The sequence below is a fragment of the Pristis pectinata genome, chromosome 6 (genome assembly GCF_009764475.1).
Source record: "Pristis pectinata isolate sPriPec2 chromosome 6, sPriPec2.1.pri, whole genome shotgun sequence".
Taxonomy (NCBI): domain Eukaryota; kingdom Metazoa; phylum Chordata; class Chondrichthyes; order Rhinopristiformes; family Pristidae; genus Pristis; species Pristis pectinata.
Window position 1 is genome coordinate 7,725,320 of NC_067410.1, and position 18,543 is coordinate 7,743,862.

At 45.8% G+C, this 18,543-nt stretch overlaps 1 protein-coding gene across 2 annotated transcripts in view; it reads right to left on the reverse strand.

Moving 5' to 3' along the window:
• The window catches only part of prkar2aa (protein kinase, cAMP-dependent, regulatory, type II, alpha A), a 267,193-nt gene that overhangs the window by 230,431 nt on the left and 18,219 nt on the right, over nucleotides 1-18,543 (reverse strand). The window contains exons 8-9 of one of the 2 annotated variants that reach the window (XM_052017159.1): nucleotides 18,239-18,363; nucleotides 11,743-15,424 (exon numbers count right to left, since the gene is read on the reverse strand). The exons of the other annotated variant lie outside the window; for it this stretch is intronic. Coding sequence (XP_051873119.1) covers nucleotides 15,362-15,424; nucleotides 18,239-18,363 — 188 coding nt within the window. The 3' untranslated portion in view covers nucleotides 11,743-15,361. Of the gene's footprint in view, nucleotides 1-11,742; nucleotides 15,425-18,238; nucleotides 18,364-18,543 lie in introns of those variants that run through there. 2 annotated transcript variants of the gene reach the window in all.

Genomic DNA, 18,543 nt, shown 5'->3' on the forward strand with positions numbered 1-18,543 from the left:
AGGGAGAACGTACAAACTCCTTACAGACGGTGGCCGGATTTGAACCCGGGTCACTGGCGTTGTAAAGTGTTACGCTTACTGCTACACTACCATGCCTGATTTCCATGCACTTCGATTTTAAAAGACTGGCCCCTTATTTTGTAACCAGTCGCAATGTGATGAACCGGCCACAATCCCACACACACCAATCAAATCTCCTCTCAACCAGGAGAACAACTAGTCTCACCTCAGAGCCATAAGTAGTGTTGCTGCCTCGCAGCTCCAGTGACCCAGGTTCAATCCTGACCTCCGCTGCTGTCTGTGTGGAGTTTGCATGTTCTCCCCTCTGACCACATGGGTTTCCCCTGGGTGCTCTGGTTTCCTCCCACATCCCAAAGACACCCAGTTTGGACAGTTAACTGGCTGCTGTCAATTGCTCCTGGTGGGCAGGTGAGTGGATGGGACTGTGGGGAGAATAAAATGGGGTTAGTGGAGGGGGAAGAGAAAAAAGAGGGCAGATGCTGAATCTGGCACACTGGACAGAACGGAGACGCAGGAGACCGCAGATGCTGAAATATGGAGCAAAAAACAAACTGCTGGAGGAACTCAGTGGGTCGGGCAGCATCAGTGGAGGGAAATGGACAGTCAATGTTTCGGATGAAGGGTCTCAACCCAAAACGTCGACTGTCCACTTCCCTCCACAGATGCTGCCCGACCCACTGAGCTCCCCCAGCAGTTTTTTTTACGGCAAAGGCAGAATGGTGGAAGAACTCAATGGGTCAAGCAACATATGTGGAGGCAAAAAGGTGCAAGTCGACGTTTTGGGTCGAGCCCCTACCTCGGGACTGAGAGGGAAGGGGAAGGATGGCCAGTACATCGCAGTACAGGGGGTGAGATAGAAAATGGCAGGTGAAGGGTGGAACCCAGATAGGGAGGGGACAATGGGTGGATGGAACAGAAAGAGGGGAGGGCTTTGGGACAGAGACTGGCAGGTGATAGGTGGAACCAGGGATGACAGTGTGAGAGAGAGAGAGAGAGAGAGAGAGGGAGAGAGAAAGGGAGAGAGAGAGAGAGAGAGAGAGAGAGACGGTCTCTGCATCAATGGATGAAGAACTATAGCTGTGTCTGTCACTGCAATCCATGTATGGATTTTTGGAGCAATCAAGTGGAGTCCACTTTGTCGTTAACCTGTACTGGAAAGCGGGTATTTCTGTGGGCGGCCACATCTCGAATGCCTTCGGGGTGGCAGATACTTCGGAATAAAGCAGTGGAGATCTTCAGTGATTGAGGAGTCGTATGGGTTCAATTGTGGAACCTGTGGATTTCGTAAACTCTCTCTACATTCTCTCTACATCTTCTCTTCAGTCAACGGTGGTTTTGCAAAAGCCTTTGCTCACGTTCTGCCTTATGACTTGCTGAACTGAACTTTGAGAACTATTCCTAGACTTGGGGTTTGGGAATTTGCCACACACACACTTTGAGTTTAGTTTTGGGGTTAATGTTTAATATCTAATATTTTTACTTTTCTTATTATTACAAGTAGTTACTAATAAAATAGGTTCTAACACTTATACATGGCTCGTTGTGTTTCTATTGTTACTGGTATATAACAACAGGCAGATGGGACGGGTGGGGGGGAGGGGAATGGGAGAAGGAAACTATATGGGTGGGTGAGTGTGTGTGGGAGGAGAGCACAGGGACTGTGGGTCCTGCCTCACCCCCTCCCCCTCACCCTCCATCTGCTTCCACCTATTACCAAGCAGCCTCTATCCCCCCCCCCCCCCCCCCACGACCCGGCAATCTTTCCCCTTCCTTCTCAGTCCCAATGCAGGGTTGCGACCCAAAACACCTTCTGCCTCCACAGACGCCGCTTGACTCTCGAGTTCTTCCAGCGTTGTGTCGGATGGGTATAAATGGGTGCGTGTGGACTCTGTGGGTTGAGGGGCCTGTCTTTGTGCTGAACTGTGCAATCCCTCACCTGTGGAACTGTAATACTTCTCTGCACCGTCTTCAGGACGTTGACTTCCTTCCTAAACCGGGGAGAAACCCCAGCAAGGAGAGGTTGGACAAACTTGGGCTGTTTTCTCTGGAACGTCAGAGGCTGAGGGGAGACCTGATAGAAGTTTATAAAATTATGAGAGGCATAGATAGGGTAGACAGTCAGAATCTTTCTCCCAAGGTAGAAATGTCAAAACTAGAGGACATGCATTTAAGGTGAGAGGGGGAAAGTTTAAAGGAGATGTGTGGGGCAAGTTTTTTTACCACAGAGGGTGGTGGGTGCCTGGAACAGGCTGCCAGGGGTGGTGGCGGAATCACATACAATAGTGGCGTTCAAGAGTCTTTAAGACAGGCACGTGAATGGAGGGATACGGATCACGTGCAGGCAGAAGGGATTAGTTTAATTTGTTCGGTACAGACATCGTGGTCTGAAGTGCCTGTTCCTGTGCTGTTCCTATGTAACACTGCCCAAAATTATAAACAGCAAGATAAGGGCATGAAATGATCTTAGAACATAGAACATAGAACACTACAACACAGTATGGGCCCTTTGCCCCAAAATGTTGTGCCAACATTTTATCCTGCTCTCAGATCTATCTAACCCTTCCCTCCCACACAGCCCCCTATTTTTCTATCATTCATGTGTCTACCTGAGAGTCTCTTAAATGTCCCTAATGTATCTGCCCCCACAACCTCTACCGGCAGTGCGTTCCATGTACCCACCACTCTCTGTGTAAAAAACTTAGCTAACAGATGACAAGGTGTAAGCATGGTGCATAGCATGAGCAAAAGGAGCTTTGTAGTAATGCAATGATTTGGAAAGAGCTGCATTGAATGGTGACAATGCCCACTGCTTTTAAGCTATTTGGTTCTTTGTCTGATACTTTCAGGTCACTGACCAAGGAAGTAGGGAGTGTCAGTGACAATAACTGCACTTAATTGCAATAGGATGGGATTTTCATCTGAAAGTGAATGCTCAAGGTAAAAGTTTATGCAGCAGGGTAACCGAGGGGAGAAAGTCCTGTTCAACGCCGAGTGGCCGCAGTTTCAGCCAGTGACAGTTTGGATAAACACCACCCCTTCAAAGGAGTTTTCAACGGCTGCAGGCAGCTGACTGACACCGGAAGGAGATCATCAACTCGGTGAAAGACATACCTTGGTCTGCCTGAAACCTTGTTGGAATACCCCTTGCTGGAGTACACTGCCACGTCCTACTCCTGAGCCATGCCCAGCAAGGTGACCCTGCTGTAGTGTCCACTCGGCTGAGAAGAATAGCTGCTGTGAATATGCAGCTCCCTTGAGGCATGCTGTATGAGAAAACCATCAACGCCAGCTCACACAGACCATGTGGAAATCTCTGCCCGGGGTGGAAAAGTGGTCTAGCAAGTACAGACACTGCCTCACAGTGCCAGAGACCTGGGTTCAATCCTGACCTTCGGTGCTGCCTGTGTGGAGTTTGCACGTTCTCCCAGGGACTACTTGGGTTTCCTCCGGGTGCTCCGGTTTCCTCCGGAGGTGTGCGCGCGTTGGTGGGTTAACTGGCCTCTGTAAATTTCCCTGAGTGTGTGGATGGGTTGAACCTGGGGGGAGGTGATGAAAACAACATGGGATTGATGTAGAACCATAGAACCATAGAACACTACAGCACAGAAAACAGGCCCTTCGGCCCTTCTAGTCTGTGCCGAAACATTATTCCGCTTGTCCCATTTACCTGCACCCAGTCCATAACCCTCCAGACCTCTCCCGTCCATGTATCTATCCAATTTATTCTTAAAACTCAAGAGTGAGCCCACATCTACTACATCAGATGGCAGCCCGTTCCATACTCCCACCACTCTCTGAGTGAAGAAGTTCCCCTTTGAGTGAAGATGTAGGATTAGTGTAGGTGGGTGGATGATGGTCAGCACGGACTCAGTGGGCCGAAGGGCCTGTTTCCGTGCTGTATCTCTCTGTGATTCTAAGGTTCAGTTGGTCACTGCCAGGGTGAACCTTTGCTACTTGCTCCTATCCTCATGTAACCAGCTCACTGGATGCAAGTCAAGAACTCAACCTCCGGTTCCATTTCCTCCTATCGAAGGCCCCAAGATAAATTGGTAAATTGGTTTATTATTGTCATGTGTACTGAGGTACAGTGAAAAACTTTGTTTTGCATGCCATCCATACAGATCATTTCATCACATCAGTGCATTGAGGTAGTACAAGGGAAAACAATAACAGAATGCAGAATAAAGTGTTACAGAGACGCAAAATAAAATTCTGCAGATGCTGGAATCTGGAGCAACACACAAAGTGCTGGAGGAACTCAGCAGGTCGGGCAGCATCTGCGGAGGGAAATAAACAGTCGACGTTTCGGGCTGAGACCCTTCGTCAGGACTGGAAGGGAAGGGGGCAGAAGCCGGAATAAGAAGGTGGGGGGAGGGGGAGGAGCACACGCAGGTAGGGGAGAGGCGAGTCCAGGTGAGAGGGGGAAGGTAGGTGGGTGGGGGAGGGGGAGAAGATGTAATAAGCTGAGAGGTGATGGGTAGAAGAGGCCAAGGGCTGAAGAAGAAGGAATCCGGTAGGAGAGGGCAGTGGACCATGGAATAAAGGATGGGGGAGGGGAGGAGAGGAGATGGGCAGGTCATCAAGGTGGCAGAAGGGAGCCACAGGAATAAGGGAAGACAAAGGAGTGGGGGTTGAGGGGGGGAAGAAAAAGAAGGAGTGGGGTTACCGGAACTTAGTGAAACCGATGTTGAGGCCGTCAGGTTGGAGACTCCCAAGGCGGAACATGAGGTGTTGTTCCTCCAACCTGCGCCTGGCAGTAGTGTTACAGTACAGAGAAAGTGCAGTGCAGGCAGACAATAAGGTGCGAGGCCATAATGAGGTAGACTGTGACGTCAAGAGTCCGTCTTATCGAACCGGGGCCTGTCATATCCCACTTATGACAGTGGGATAGAAACTGTCCTTGAGCCTGGTGGTACGTGCTTTCAGGCGTTTGTATCTTCTACCTGATGGGAGGGGGGAGAAGAGAGAATGTCTGGGGTGGGTGGGGTCTTTGATTATGTTGGCTGCTTTACCATGGCAGTGAGAGGTATAGACAGAGTCCATGGAGGGGAGGCTGGTTTCTGTGATGTGCTGGGCTGTGTCCACAACTCTTTGCAGTTTCTTGTGGTCACAGGCGGAGGAGTTACCGTACCAAGCCGTGAGGCATCCAGATAGGATGCTTTCTATGGTGCATCAATAAACATTGGTGAGTGTCAAAGATCCACATTTGGCTTTTAATGCGGTGTCATTTCTTGAGAGGTATGTGTCTAGCTGCCAACATTAATCCAGCTCCTGGGTGGCCACGGAACAAGTGGAGTCCATTCTGTCGATGTGACTGTGCTGTTTGGTCTCCACTTTTGAGTTTCCCCTTTAAATGAAATTAAGATTATATCTTACGGGACCTAGTGCTTCCAAACCTGTGGGTCTCCAATCCTGTGCACGTGACAATCCCCTGGCAGACGTAGGAAAGGATATTTTAAGAAAGGCTGCCACACAAAACAAGAATCAATCTTTAGGTTCATTAATTTATTTCATAATCTGGTATTTACTCTAAGGAGATAAGCTTGAATGTCCTTTGATTCCTAACACCTTAAAGCCCTTCTCTACCCTCAATCCCTGCAGCTTGCATTGAGATAACATTATATGGACTATCTTGGGGAAAAAAACAATGATAAAATATTGGAATATCACTGCAGGTGACCCACAACCACAGACACATTGGCTGACTCCTCCTGCAAGCCACATTCCGAAGGTAAATCAGTAAAGAATATGTTGGAAGAGGCACACAGGGGAAGTGCGAAACAAGTTTAAGTGCAAGAAGACACTTGGTGAAGGTGAGGGTCAGAGAAAGAAGAACAAGGGGGACTCACATTGGAAGGAGAAATGTGTGGCATTTCACCAGAGGGAAACTGAATAGAAGACCAGTGTGAGATGGAGGCAGAGAGATCATTACAATAACAGAGAACCCTTTTTATAATGTTGCCAGTTAAGCAACTCAACTTGTGCTGATTAGTTTGTTAACAATGAAGTTTGCAAGGGCTGGCATCAACTAACATGGAAGTGCTTTACCGTCCACAGGTTCACCTGCACTTATTTCTTACACTCGGTCTTCGAGGCTAGGCAAACATCGAGAGGAGTGGGATTTTTTTTTGTTTGCAGATCTTTACTGGCACCTAGTGGCATCACTGAACTCAAAGGTTACAAGTTCTGAGTCAAAAAGAGGGTAGGAAATGACACAAGTAGATGGGTCTGGAATGCAACGCCAGGGGAGTGGTAGTGGCAGATTTAATTTTACGGTTCCGAAGCGTGTTGGGTAAGTATCTGAAAGGAAGAATTTGGAGGGCACTGGGGAAAGGTCAGGAGGGTGGGACTTTCTGGATGGAGCCAGTATAGACTCAACAGGCCAAATGGCCTTCTTCCATTGGCAACCATTCCGTGATTCATGAATTTTACTCAAACTCTGCATAAACTCAGTATATCAAAGCCATAGTCCTGTTTGTGATAATTGACAGAGCTTAACAAGTGTTTTTTTTGATTGGAAGCTCAGCTTTAACGATGCAAGATTGCAGAGATGAAGAAGCTTGTGCGATTGAATTGCATTTCAGAGTCTCAATCCCCACTTCTAAACTCAACTTGACACAGGACCAGAAGCTGGAGTGTACACAGAGTGAACAGTCAATTTGCTCAGTAAACAATCCACTTAAAGAGCAGGGGAAACAAACTCCTGCAGCTCCCTTCAGTCAAAGCAGGGTGATTTTGACAGAGAATTGCAATGCCTAGTATGGTAGAACAGGAACTAACTGCTAGATTGGTGTTCAGACCTGGACCATTGATACAGAATCAAAAGTTCCAATCCCACCACAGGAGCTGGGGAATTTAAATTTGAACATAGAACATTACGGCACAGTACAGGCCCTTTGGCCCACAATGTAGTGCTGACAGTTTATCCTGCTCTAAGATCTATCTATCCCTTCCCTCCCACATAGCCCCCCCCCCCCAATTTCTCTATCACTCATGTGTCTATCTAAGAGTCTCTTAAACATCCCTAACGTATCTGCCCCCACAACCTCTGCTGGCAGTGCGTTCCACGCACCCACCACTCTCTGTGTAAAAAAACTTACCCCTGACATCCCCCTTATATCTTCCTCCAATCAGCTTAAAATGATGCCCCCTCGTGTTAGCCATTGTCACCCTGGGAAAAGTCTCTGACTGTCCACTCGATCTATGCCTCTTATCATCTTGTACACCTCTATCAGGTCACCTCTCATCCCCCTTCGCTCCAAGGAGAAAAGCCCTAGCTCACTCAACCTATCCTCATAAGACATGCTCTCCAATCCAGGAAACATCCTGGTAAATCTCCTCTGCACCCTCTCTAAAGCTTCCACATCCTTCCTATAATGAGGCAGCCAGAACTGAACACAATACTCCAAGTATGTGAGCAATTTGAGCAATTGAATTAAAATAGTATCATTGGCCAGTGCTGTTGAAACCCCAGAATTTATTTTTTTCTCTTCTTAGCCAGTTCTGTGGGATTGAGGATGACTTGATTCTACTCTGGTTTTGCGGGTTCTGAGGATGATGTTGGGAACCCCAGACTCTTCCATAGATGGGGCAAGTCGTGTCTGATGGGGCAGGAAGATGATGTTTCTGAAATGGTGCAGTCCTTCTGCTACTTCAGCAGGGCTTCTGTGTGCTCCAAATGCATAGGCTCGATGTTCTCAACACCATCCCAAATGCTCTTTCTCTGCTTTGAGCGGTCAGGGACCAGAGGTTCCCGAGAGTCACTAAGAATGTTGGATTTCTCCAAGGATGCCACGGACACATCCTTGAATCTTTCTCTCTGCCCCCACAACAGAGTGCACGTTTCAGGTGTCACATATGTGAACTAAGTACCCAGCCCAACTCAGCTGATTGAGAGTAACTTGGGTCTCAGTGTTGGGGACACAAGAGACTGCAGATGCTGGAATCTGGAGCAACACATAAGATGCTGGAGGAACTCAGTGGATCAGGCAGCATCTGTGGAGGGAAATGCATGGTTGAGGATTCAGGTCGAGCCCCTGCATCTGGACTAATGAAGGTCTACATCAATGGTGCTGAGGTCGAGAGGGTTGACAGCTTCAAGTTCCTGGGAGTGAACATCACCAACAGCCTGTCCTGGTCAAATCACGTAGACGGCCAAGAAAGCTCACCAGCGCCTCTATTTCCTCAGGAGGCTAAAGAAATTTGGTTTGTCCCCTTTGACTCTCACCAACTTTTATCGATGCACCATAGAAAGCATCCTATCTGGATGTATCATGGCTCTTGGTACAGCAACTGCTCTGCCCAGGACCGCAAGAAACTGCAGAGATTTGTCAACACAACCCAGCGCATTACGGACACCAGCCTCCCCTTCTTGGACTCTGTCTTTACCTCTCGTTGTCTTGGTGAAGCAGGCAGCTTAATCAAAGACCCCACCCACCTGGGACACTCTCTCTTCTCTCCTCTTCCATCTGAGGGCACGTACCACTAGGCTTAAGGGCAGCTTCTACCCCACTGTGATAAGACTATTGAATGGCTCCCTTATATGATGAGATGGACTATGACCTCATGATCTACCTTGTCGTGACCTTGCACCTTATTGCATTGCACTCTGTAGCTGTGACACTTTACTCTGTACTGTCATTGTTTTTAGCTGTACTACCTCAATGCTCTCTGTACTAACTCAATGTAACTGTACTGTGTAATGAATTGACCTGTATGATCGGTATGCAAGACAAGTTTTTCACTGTACCTCGGTACAAGTGACAATGATAAACCAATACCAACACCAATGAAGGGTCTCAACCTGAAACATCGACTGTCCATTTCCCTCCATGGATGCCATCTGACTTCCTCCAGCATTCTGAGGATCGCTCTCAGAGCTGGGATTGTTCTCTTTGGAATAAATGTGGCTGTGAGGAGATTTTATAATGATATTTTAATTATTAAGGATATGGACACTGTAGATGGAGAAAAACTGTCCCCATTGGTGGAGGGGTCAAGCACCAGATGAGAGCGTCATAGAGCAAAACAGCAGGAAAACAGGCCCTTCGGCCCAACTTGTCCATGCCGATCAATTTGCTCAACTGAGCTAGTCCCATTTGCCAGCACTTGGGCCCTGTCCCTCTAAGCCTTTCCCGTCCAAAAATCTTTTAAATGTTATTGTACCCACGATATAGATTGAAGTAATTAGCAAAAGAACTAAAATGACGTCAATCTTTTTTTTTGAAATCCGACGAATTAGCGTCTGAAGTGCACTGCCAGGGGTCATGGTGAAGGCAGGTTCAGTTGCAGCATCACAAAGGGAGCTGGACAAGTACCTGAAAGGAAAGAATTTGCAGGACCTCGGGGAGATGACAGGGAGAGTGGGACCAGCCGCACTGTTCTTACGCACAGTATGGACTCAATGTTTCCTTCCTCACAATGATTCTGTGACTGCATTGAAAAACTGGGAACTTTTTGTATTTTTAATTTGTTCTTCCCCTAATGCAAGTGCCAAATGAACAGAATGCCTGAACCATCATAAAACAACGGTTTGGCCAGAGTTGGAGAATTGCCTCTATAAGATTTCTTTATTAGTCACATGTACATCGAAACACACAGTGAAATGCATCTTTGCGTAGAGTGTTCTGGGGGCAGCCCACAAGTGTCGCCACGCTTCCGGCGCCAACATAGCACGCCCACAACTTCCTAACCCGTACATCTTTGGAATGTGGGAGGAAACCGGAGCACCCGGAGGAAACCCATCCAGACACGGGGAGAACGTACGAACTCCTTACAGACAGTGACGGGAATTGAACCCCGGTCACTGATAAATACATTATTTATTTTCTATACCTCAACTGGTTATTAAATGAAGCATAAATGGCATATTGTCACTGATAAACTGTCTGGCCCCAGAGTCCAAGTCACTAAAATATTTAAAATGGACAAAAATCAAAATGCCTAAAAATAAAATTAAAAAAGATTTGAATTAAGTATTTAAGGCCAAGATTGACAGGTTCTTGATTGGTAAGGGGAGAAGGTGGAAGAATGGGGTTAAAAGAAAATCAGCCATGACTGAATGGTGATTTGATGGGCTGAATGGCCTCATTCTGCTCCTCTTAAGTCTGGCCTGCTTTTGAGCAAAAGAAAACTCAAGACATATATTTTTTGGAAAATGTATTTTTTTTTCGGTTATAAAAACAAAATTCCTTGTTCAGGATGGTCTGTAGGTAACTACATTCTTATATCTTTGAGTTTGACTCCTAACTACCCACTGATGTAGCCTGAGTGAGTTACTTGGAATATTTCAAACTGCAGTGTGCAGTACCCAAAACCTGCCACCTTCTCAGGAGAACCAGAAACCGGCAATAAACACCACCCTTGGTTTGGGGAAAATAGTGAGAACAACACGCAGAAGATGCTGCAAATCAAGAAATAGATGTTTGAAATACCGCAGGCCAAGTATCAACAGAGAGAAAAAGCGTTAATCTCTCAGGTCAGTGACTTTTCGTCAGAACTCAAGAAAGTTAGAGATAAGCTTTAGTTATAGAGTCATACAGTACCCAGCATGTTGGAATTAGCTGCTGAAGTTGGAAGAAATCTGAGCCTCCACAGACCAGAGTACCCCCTCCTGGACTTAGTTAAGTTTCCTGAGAGATCTGTCTCACCGATCAGTTGCAGATCCCGTCATCTCGAATATTGACAAGCCTGCTCGAATTCTTTGAGGATGTGAGAGGAAGAGTTGAATGCCATTCATCTTCAGCCCAACGCGTCCATGCCGACTGTGCTACCCAGCGAGCTGGTCCCATCTGCCCGCGTTTAGCCCATAGCCCACTTGCAGTCTCTTGTGGCTTCACCAGGAATGGAACCCTATTGTAACACGGGGTTGCAGACAAGGTGGGGCTATGATACGTTGGTGACGAGGAGAGCTTGAATAAGAGTGGCGGAGGAATTGGCCAATAAAAGAGGGGCACAATGCAGTGAATGACAAATGGGGTGTGGATTGCAGGTGAATGAAGCCTGAAGTTGCAACAAGGCCCGACATTGGAAATTTGAAAGGCTGGGACAGCTGATTCAGTGTCGAGGCCACAAAGCTGTCATCTACCTAATCCGAAGAGGAGGTGCTCTTCCTCAAACATAGATTGAGCTTTGTTGGACCACTGTAGGAGGCCAAGAGTGGGATGGAGAATTGAATGGCCAACTCTGGGATACTCTTTCCAAAAGAATGTAGGAAAGGTCCTCTGAAATGGGCTAACAAGCTACTCGAAGACAATTCGGGGCAGTTAAGTGGTAGCCTTGTCAAGGATGTTGCCATCCAGGGAAGGTACAAATAGACACTTCAGGTACAGGTAACCTGAACAGTTCACGGGTTGGAAATGCAGCCATGAACCATATTCCCACCTGGTAGAAGCCTGCAGGCCCTTAACAGCCATCAAATCCATTCAACTGGTCTCCCAAACCCTCGCTCGCATGTACGGGCTGTACACAAGTAGGGCACTTTTAAAATGGGGAAGACCTGTGTTATCCTGGTCAATAAAACCTGTGCTCTCTTTAAGGAGAGATTAACAGCCTGAAAACTACCATGAACCCTCAGAGTGGTTTAAGGTGCCTCTTGCGATTTTGTGAAGCAGTGTGAAGCATGGATTTTACTGGTTAAACTTCAGTCACATCAGTGCTGATCCAGGGGTACATTGGAAGCACCAAAACTTTGCAATAGTTGCCCAAAACACACACAGCAGATACAATGAAATCAGATTTATTGAGGTGTGAAAGGATATTAAACAACAGAGGCATATTAATTCAGTAATAGATGAGGTAATTTATTTCTGTACAAAAGAATACTGTGGATGTACTGGCCTAATTTCAAGAGGTAATCCAAAGGTAGCCTTGGCAACTTAAACCATTATGTTACACAGGGCATTAGTACAACTGTCACACTGCTTCAGTTATAGCGTATTAGACATTAGACAAATTAGGCAAATCTCACCACCACCCAAGTAAATCTACAGTTGATACCAGATGAAATAAATGACACCTCAAAATAACCTTTTGCAATTGTAGGATATCCCAGAGTAAGTGCTTCACTTTTGTCATGTAAGAAACATACTGGCATTCCAGAAACATCAGCACCTAATCTGTTTTGGTTGTACGAATATAGGAATAAAATTGTCTTGGGCACCAAGAAGATTGAACGCTCCTGCTTGGAACCTTGTGCGTCTCTCCAAGAGGAGAGACAGGGGCTTCAATATGTTTTATTTTGAAGGCCGGCACTTGTGCAGTGCTCACTGGGTAGGGGCCTGGGTTAGCCAGCCAATCTAACTTTGAACTGGGACAATTTTGTGCTTTTAAGCTCCAGCTTGTAAACACATCTGAACCCTCTTCATAAGCAGCATAAGTCACCTATTGGGATATTCAGCATTAAAGTGGAAGCTAGGTATCAGTACTTAGACCACTGTAGTATAACCCTATGCTTTTTACGTCTACCTGACTCTGCTCATGCCCACTCTCACTATTCACCAACAGGTGGCTGGACACAGTTTACAGGATGTTGGCAGGATGAGAGCAGAAGAGAGACCAGGTTCTGTATCCAGCAGGGAAAACCACACAACTCACTTTCAAGGACCACACAGTTGCTGACTTTGTAATAAAATTACCAATGAATAAGTCACTGGGTCCCTGACTTTGAGGGGGATGTAGATGCATAACTATGGAGCGAATGGAGAGGGGCCAAAGCAGTTCCTTCCCCCTCAACTGACTGAATAAAGCTACAATTCCAGACAATGATTCGGCATGGACAACAATGGAGACGGTGTCTCAGAATCAATCTTTCCCCTTGGAGTAACGGAATCACAGGCAGAAGGGTTCCCTGATTTTACCTTGTTAATTACATAAAACATGCACTTCCTTTTAAACAGACGATGCAAACAAGTCACGTGCTTCACAGGAAGGATCATTCCCAAGGCCATTGATTTCTAATGGAAACCAGTATTGGTTCATAATGGAAAACACGATCTCCAGATAATGGCCCAGAGATTCATTACAGTTCAGAAGGTGGCCTTAAATAACAGTGGCTAAACCAAGTGATTTCTTTATTTTTCCTTTCATCCTATCATCCAGTGGTTATATCCCGAGTTTCAATTAAAGCTAATCACCTGGATCTATGCTGAATAATAAGGGAGCCTTCATCGTTTGGTCATTCAAGTGCAATCCACAAAATATAATTAATTTTCCACTGTGTAAAGCAGAGACACAGCTTTAGATATAATCACAAATTATGACTAATATTTAAAACAAAGGCACAGATTAAAACATTGAAATAGTTCTGAAGTCATTCAATGAAAATTACATTCAAGTATCAGTTTCAAATTATTTCACTAATGCATTTGAACACAGAGAATTAAATCTCGGGGCAGACAGCAAATCCCCAAGTGCTTCACAGTCTATGCTTCTCAAAAAAATGCGACTTTTTGATTAAAAACATAATTTAATTCACCATATCGTGATTTTGGAACTATGAAGTGGAGCATCACAAGCTAACCCAGAAAGAAAGCAAATTCTATAAAGTAATAGTGTGGACAGGTTCGCCTGATTCTAGCTCTGTCCATAATCACCTTGACATCCCCCCACCAGCTCTCCGGTCCCCCTGCTTCATGCAGAGGCAATTAGGACCTTCTCAAGGGTCAGAAATCCAGATCAACGGCCCAGCTGGTCATTGCCCATGGGTGGAGATCCTTGATCTCTGGTCAGTATTCGCTTCGCTGATCATGGGACACTGCATCTCTCAGGCTTGCTGGTGACTCACTGCCTTTATCATCATCTGACTAGATAGACCATGAGGGTATCAGGTAAGCACAGAACCACTTGGGGAAATGGTCCACAAATGATACCAAGTCAATAATTCAGTACCAATTTGTCTGTGGAAGGTGATATATCAGCACCTCAGTTTTGAGAAGCCTACATGCTCAGCACAGCTATGAAAGGCATTTTGTGTTGGCACTGGGTAGTTTGTCTTATTGCAACTTTCTCATCCCATCTCCTCAATCTCCCTCCACAAATGGTAGTGTCATTGAGCAGTAGTTACCAGGCACTTAAGGCACATATTCACGTAGATGGAAGCCACACGCCAACTCTTCTGGGTTTGTAAGAAAGCACAGGGCTTCCTGTGCCCTGTGGCAAAACCAGAATTGCAATTTCATATCACATGATTCCACAGGCAATGGCTCAGTGGTATTCGACACAGTCCCAACCTAACCAACCATCTCAGGGAACAGTGTCCACTGCCAAAGCTCCAATTGTCCACTGTGCCAACTGGACCCAATGCAGATCAAACCTCAAGTATGTTAATGCTCAGCGGAAGTTATGTTTAGTCACCAAGACGATATCACAATAATGAACAAATTAATAAACCAACATGAAATTCTAGCAATAATCCAATACTACTTAAAACCTTGACTGCTGTGGAAATGGCAAGTTTGAATCCATAATGGAAAAACAGCAGGGTTAAGCCTAATGCAAGGAGGCAGTTAAAAATCAATAAAATAAAATTTGCATGTGTGGGTTCCAATAAGGTTAGAATTTGCAGGTTCATGTTAAGGCCAGGCTGTGGTGTTGCTCCTGAGGGACAGCGGGCTGGTCCGTTCAGTTCCAGATTGATGAAGGACTACTTAGCGCAGATCCTTACGCTCAAACAAACTGTAGTACAGGAGACTGGGAATAATTCTCACTTAAGAATCTTGAGAAGATGAAGCCCATCTCTCCTCTCAGACCCAACAGTGCAGCTGCAGAGCATTGCCCATAGTGCAAATCTGTAAATGTTCCTTGAAGTCTAAAACCTGTATGCAAGGTCGATCATGTTAAAGGAAACCCTGGTCAACATCATGCCTAAAGTTACATTCAAAACAATTTAGTTAATGAATGGCAATGGACAAAATATCAATCAACTTTTCCTTTCTGATAGTGTGCATCCAGCATTTCCCAAAGCAGGTTTAACAATGACAATAGGTATCAGTGCAAATAAAGTCCTGGGCAATGAGATTTATGACCAAGAACCACTTTTCCACCTGCCTGATGTGGCGAGATCATAATACCTCCATGCAGGTGTATCATGTGTTGTTTAGAAGTTATGGCTCAAAACCAGCTAGATGCCAGGGCTTTACTTGGAACCCAGTCACCTGCTGAACATTGTTAAGGCAAGTGTATACGTTTCATATATAAAGTATATTCCTTGAGAAAATTATAAAATTTTAATTTTAACTATCAGATGATAAAATCGCATTCCTGATTGAACTTGTTGAAGATTGGTCACACCTTTCTGGTTTGCTACTTCAGAATTCCAACAACGATACATTTTTGCTCCCTTTCACACACCAGGTACAAGCCAGTCGAGAAACTTCATGGCAACCTCAAAGCCAAGGAAACAGGCCTGAAAGTAAAGCACAAAAAACATCCAAGGTGAACGTTGGCATGTTTGGAAATCTGATTTTAGTTTCAAATGAGAGCCAATTTCAAAACCTCTCTCAAACTGTGTCATCAGAACACCATGACGAAAAACACGATGATGCTGGAGGAACTCAGCAGGCCAGGCAGCATCTGTGGAGAAAAGCAGGCGGTCAACGTTTCGGGTCAGGACCCTTCTTCAGGACTGAAGATAGGAAAAGTGGAAGCCCAATATATAGGAGGGAAAAGCAGAGCAGTGATATGTGGACTAAAGAGGGGAGGTGGGGTGGGCACGGGGAGGTGATAGGTAGATGCAGGTAAGAGATAGTGATAGGCAGGTGTGGGGGAGGAGGGGAGAGCAGATCCACCGGGGGATGGGTCAAAGGTAAGAAGAGAGGGGAAAAAAGGGCTAGGAAAGGGAAGAAGCAGCATGGTTTGGGGGGGGGGGGGGGGGGGGGGGGGGTGGTTGTTGTGGGGAAGAGGGGTTGAGGGGATTACCTAAAGTAGGAGAATTCAATGTTCATGCCGTTAGGCTGCAAGGTTCCAAGACGGAAAATGAGGTGCTGTTCCTCCAGTTTGTGCTTGGAATTCTCCTGGCAGTGGAGGAGGCCGAGGACTGACATATCAGTGATAGTGTGGGAGGGGGGAGTTGAAGTGACTGGCAATGGGGAGATGCAGATTGCCGTTACGGACAGAGCGCACGTGTTCTGCGAAACGGTCACCTAGTCTGCGTTTGGTCTCACCAACGTAGAGGAGGCCACACTTCTACTAGAACACCATTTTGGTTGGTTCACACTAATGAGAACAACTTCTGGAATAACAGCAGTGCTATCCTTCAGGTACCCAACACTACATTTTACAATTGAAGGAAGGGGTCTTGACGAGTAGGAAGAAGAGGCTATTTAGTTCATTGAACCTGCTCCACCAGTTAGATCAATCAAATCTGCACCTGAACTGCAATAAACCACATTATTGAGCTTGATATATCGAGCCACCTTGAATTTAAAAGCTCCCATTAAGCCCAACATTGACAGAACTTTTGTGCAAGGGTTTTGTGTTTTCTAGATTCCTCAACTCACGGAGCGGAGAAGCCTAACTGATTTGACTTGGCTGTTGTTTCTAGAATGGCACCTCCTCATTTTCAACCCCCTGGCAGACGAGAGCAGCTCCTGGGTGTCGTTTCTGTCACTCCCATTTGTTCTGCAATCACCGAGCAACATAACTGCTGTCAGATCAGCACTGCATTTTCTTGGCAGTCGGTACAGCTGTTTCTCTGATTCTCTGTCCTTGAAAATGTAAAATATTTGTCCTTCACATCTCTTCATAAAGTAATCCAGCCTGAAAACTAACAGACTGACGAGCACTCCTGCCCCACTGCTCCAACAGTCTGGGTTTGATCCTGATCTCCGGTGCTACCTGTGCGCAGTTTGCACATTCTCCCCTTGACTGTGTGAGTTCTCTCCCACATCTCAAGGGCGTGTGGGTTGGCAAGTTAATTGGCCATTGCAAACTGGCCCAAGTTTGTAGTGAATGTTGTTCTGGGCAGAGCTGAAGGGAAAGGGTGGGAGTTGAATAAAATGTGATTAATGGGGCAGGCACAGTAGTGTAGCGGTTAGAGCAATGCTATTACAGCGCCAGTGACCCGGGTTCAATTCCAGCCACTGTCTGTAAGGAGTCCGTACGTTCTCCACGTGTCTGCGTGGGTTTCCTCCGGGTGCTCCGGTTTCCTCTCACATTCCAAAGTCGTACAGGTTAAGAAGTTGTGGGCATGCTATGTGGGCGCCGGAAACGTGGCGACACTTGCGGGCTGCCCCCAGAACACTCTACGCAAAAGATGCATTTCAGTGTGTGTTTCGATGTACATGTGACTAATAAAGATATCTTATCTTAATGCAAATAGGTGCTTAATGGTTGGTGTGGACTTGGTAGGACTACTGTATAATTCTATATCGTAGGCAGAATCCACTGTCCTGCTGCTTAATGATCAGAATCTATTAATTCAATTTTACTTTTAAATCTTCAAAATACACCAATAATCCTTCATCCCACCTTTGAAAGCTTCTCTTGCTGCCTGTATCACATTGGGAGTTGAGGGGTGGTGGTGAAGGATAATAAAATCCAATGTGACCCTCAACTGATGCTTTCAGAAAAGGGGAGCAGGAAAAGAGCCAATTTTCCAAAACTCCTTTATTATAAGATATTTATTTATCAGTCACATGTACATCGACACACACAGTGAAATGTGTCTTTTGTGTAGAGTGTTCTGGGGGGCAGCCCGCAAGTGTCGCCACTCTTCCGGCGCCAACATAGCACGCCCACAACTTCCTAACCCGTACGTCTTTGGAATGTGGGAGTAAATCAGAGCACCCGGAGGAAACCCACGCAGACACGGGAAGAATGTACAAACTCCTTACAGACAGTGGCCAGAATTGAATCTGGGCCACTGGCGCTGTAATAGCGTTACGCTAACAGTTGCATTACCGTGCCGTCCAATCTGAAGCAAAGGCTTTGGATAATCTCACAATGCTAACTGAAGCCCATCAAACAGTTAATAAAAAGCCATACACCATGTGGTACTTAAAAACAATTAAACAGGATATACAGTATATATTTCCCACTTTGAGTGCTATACAATTCTCCTCGAGATTATGCAAGTACACACACACACACATATGTATATACGATGAATATACATATTGATTAACATGGACAAGTATGGGCCAAAGGGCCTTTTTGTATGCTGTACAACTCTATGACTCTATATCTGCCTCTGTTGAGATGATACATTGTTTGTCCTCACCGCATTAGCAGGGAAAGCTCGAATCATAACGGCTGTGAAGCCTTTGTACAAGGAGCCAATGCCTTCTTCCCTAATCAGCTCTCGGAGAACATCTCGGAATCCATTGGGATACTGCCCTTCAGGAGCTAGGAGTTCAGCAAAGTAAGGAAAATTATTAGTTAGTGGAACTACAGACCGTTTAAAAACATAGAAACAAGCCTTGCTTCCCAAATTGTCTACACAGGTAATTACCCACCACATGAATTTCTGATTGATTTCAACCTACCCACATCTCCCTCTAGAATTTTTTGGATCTTAAAAAGGAA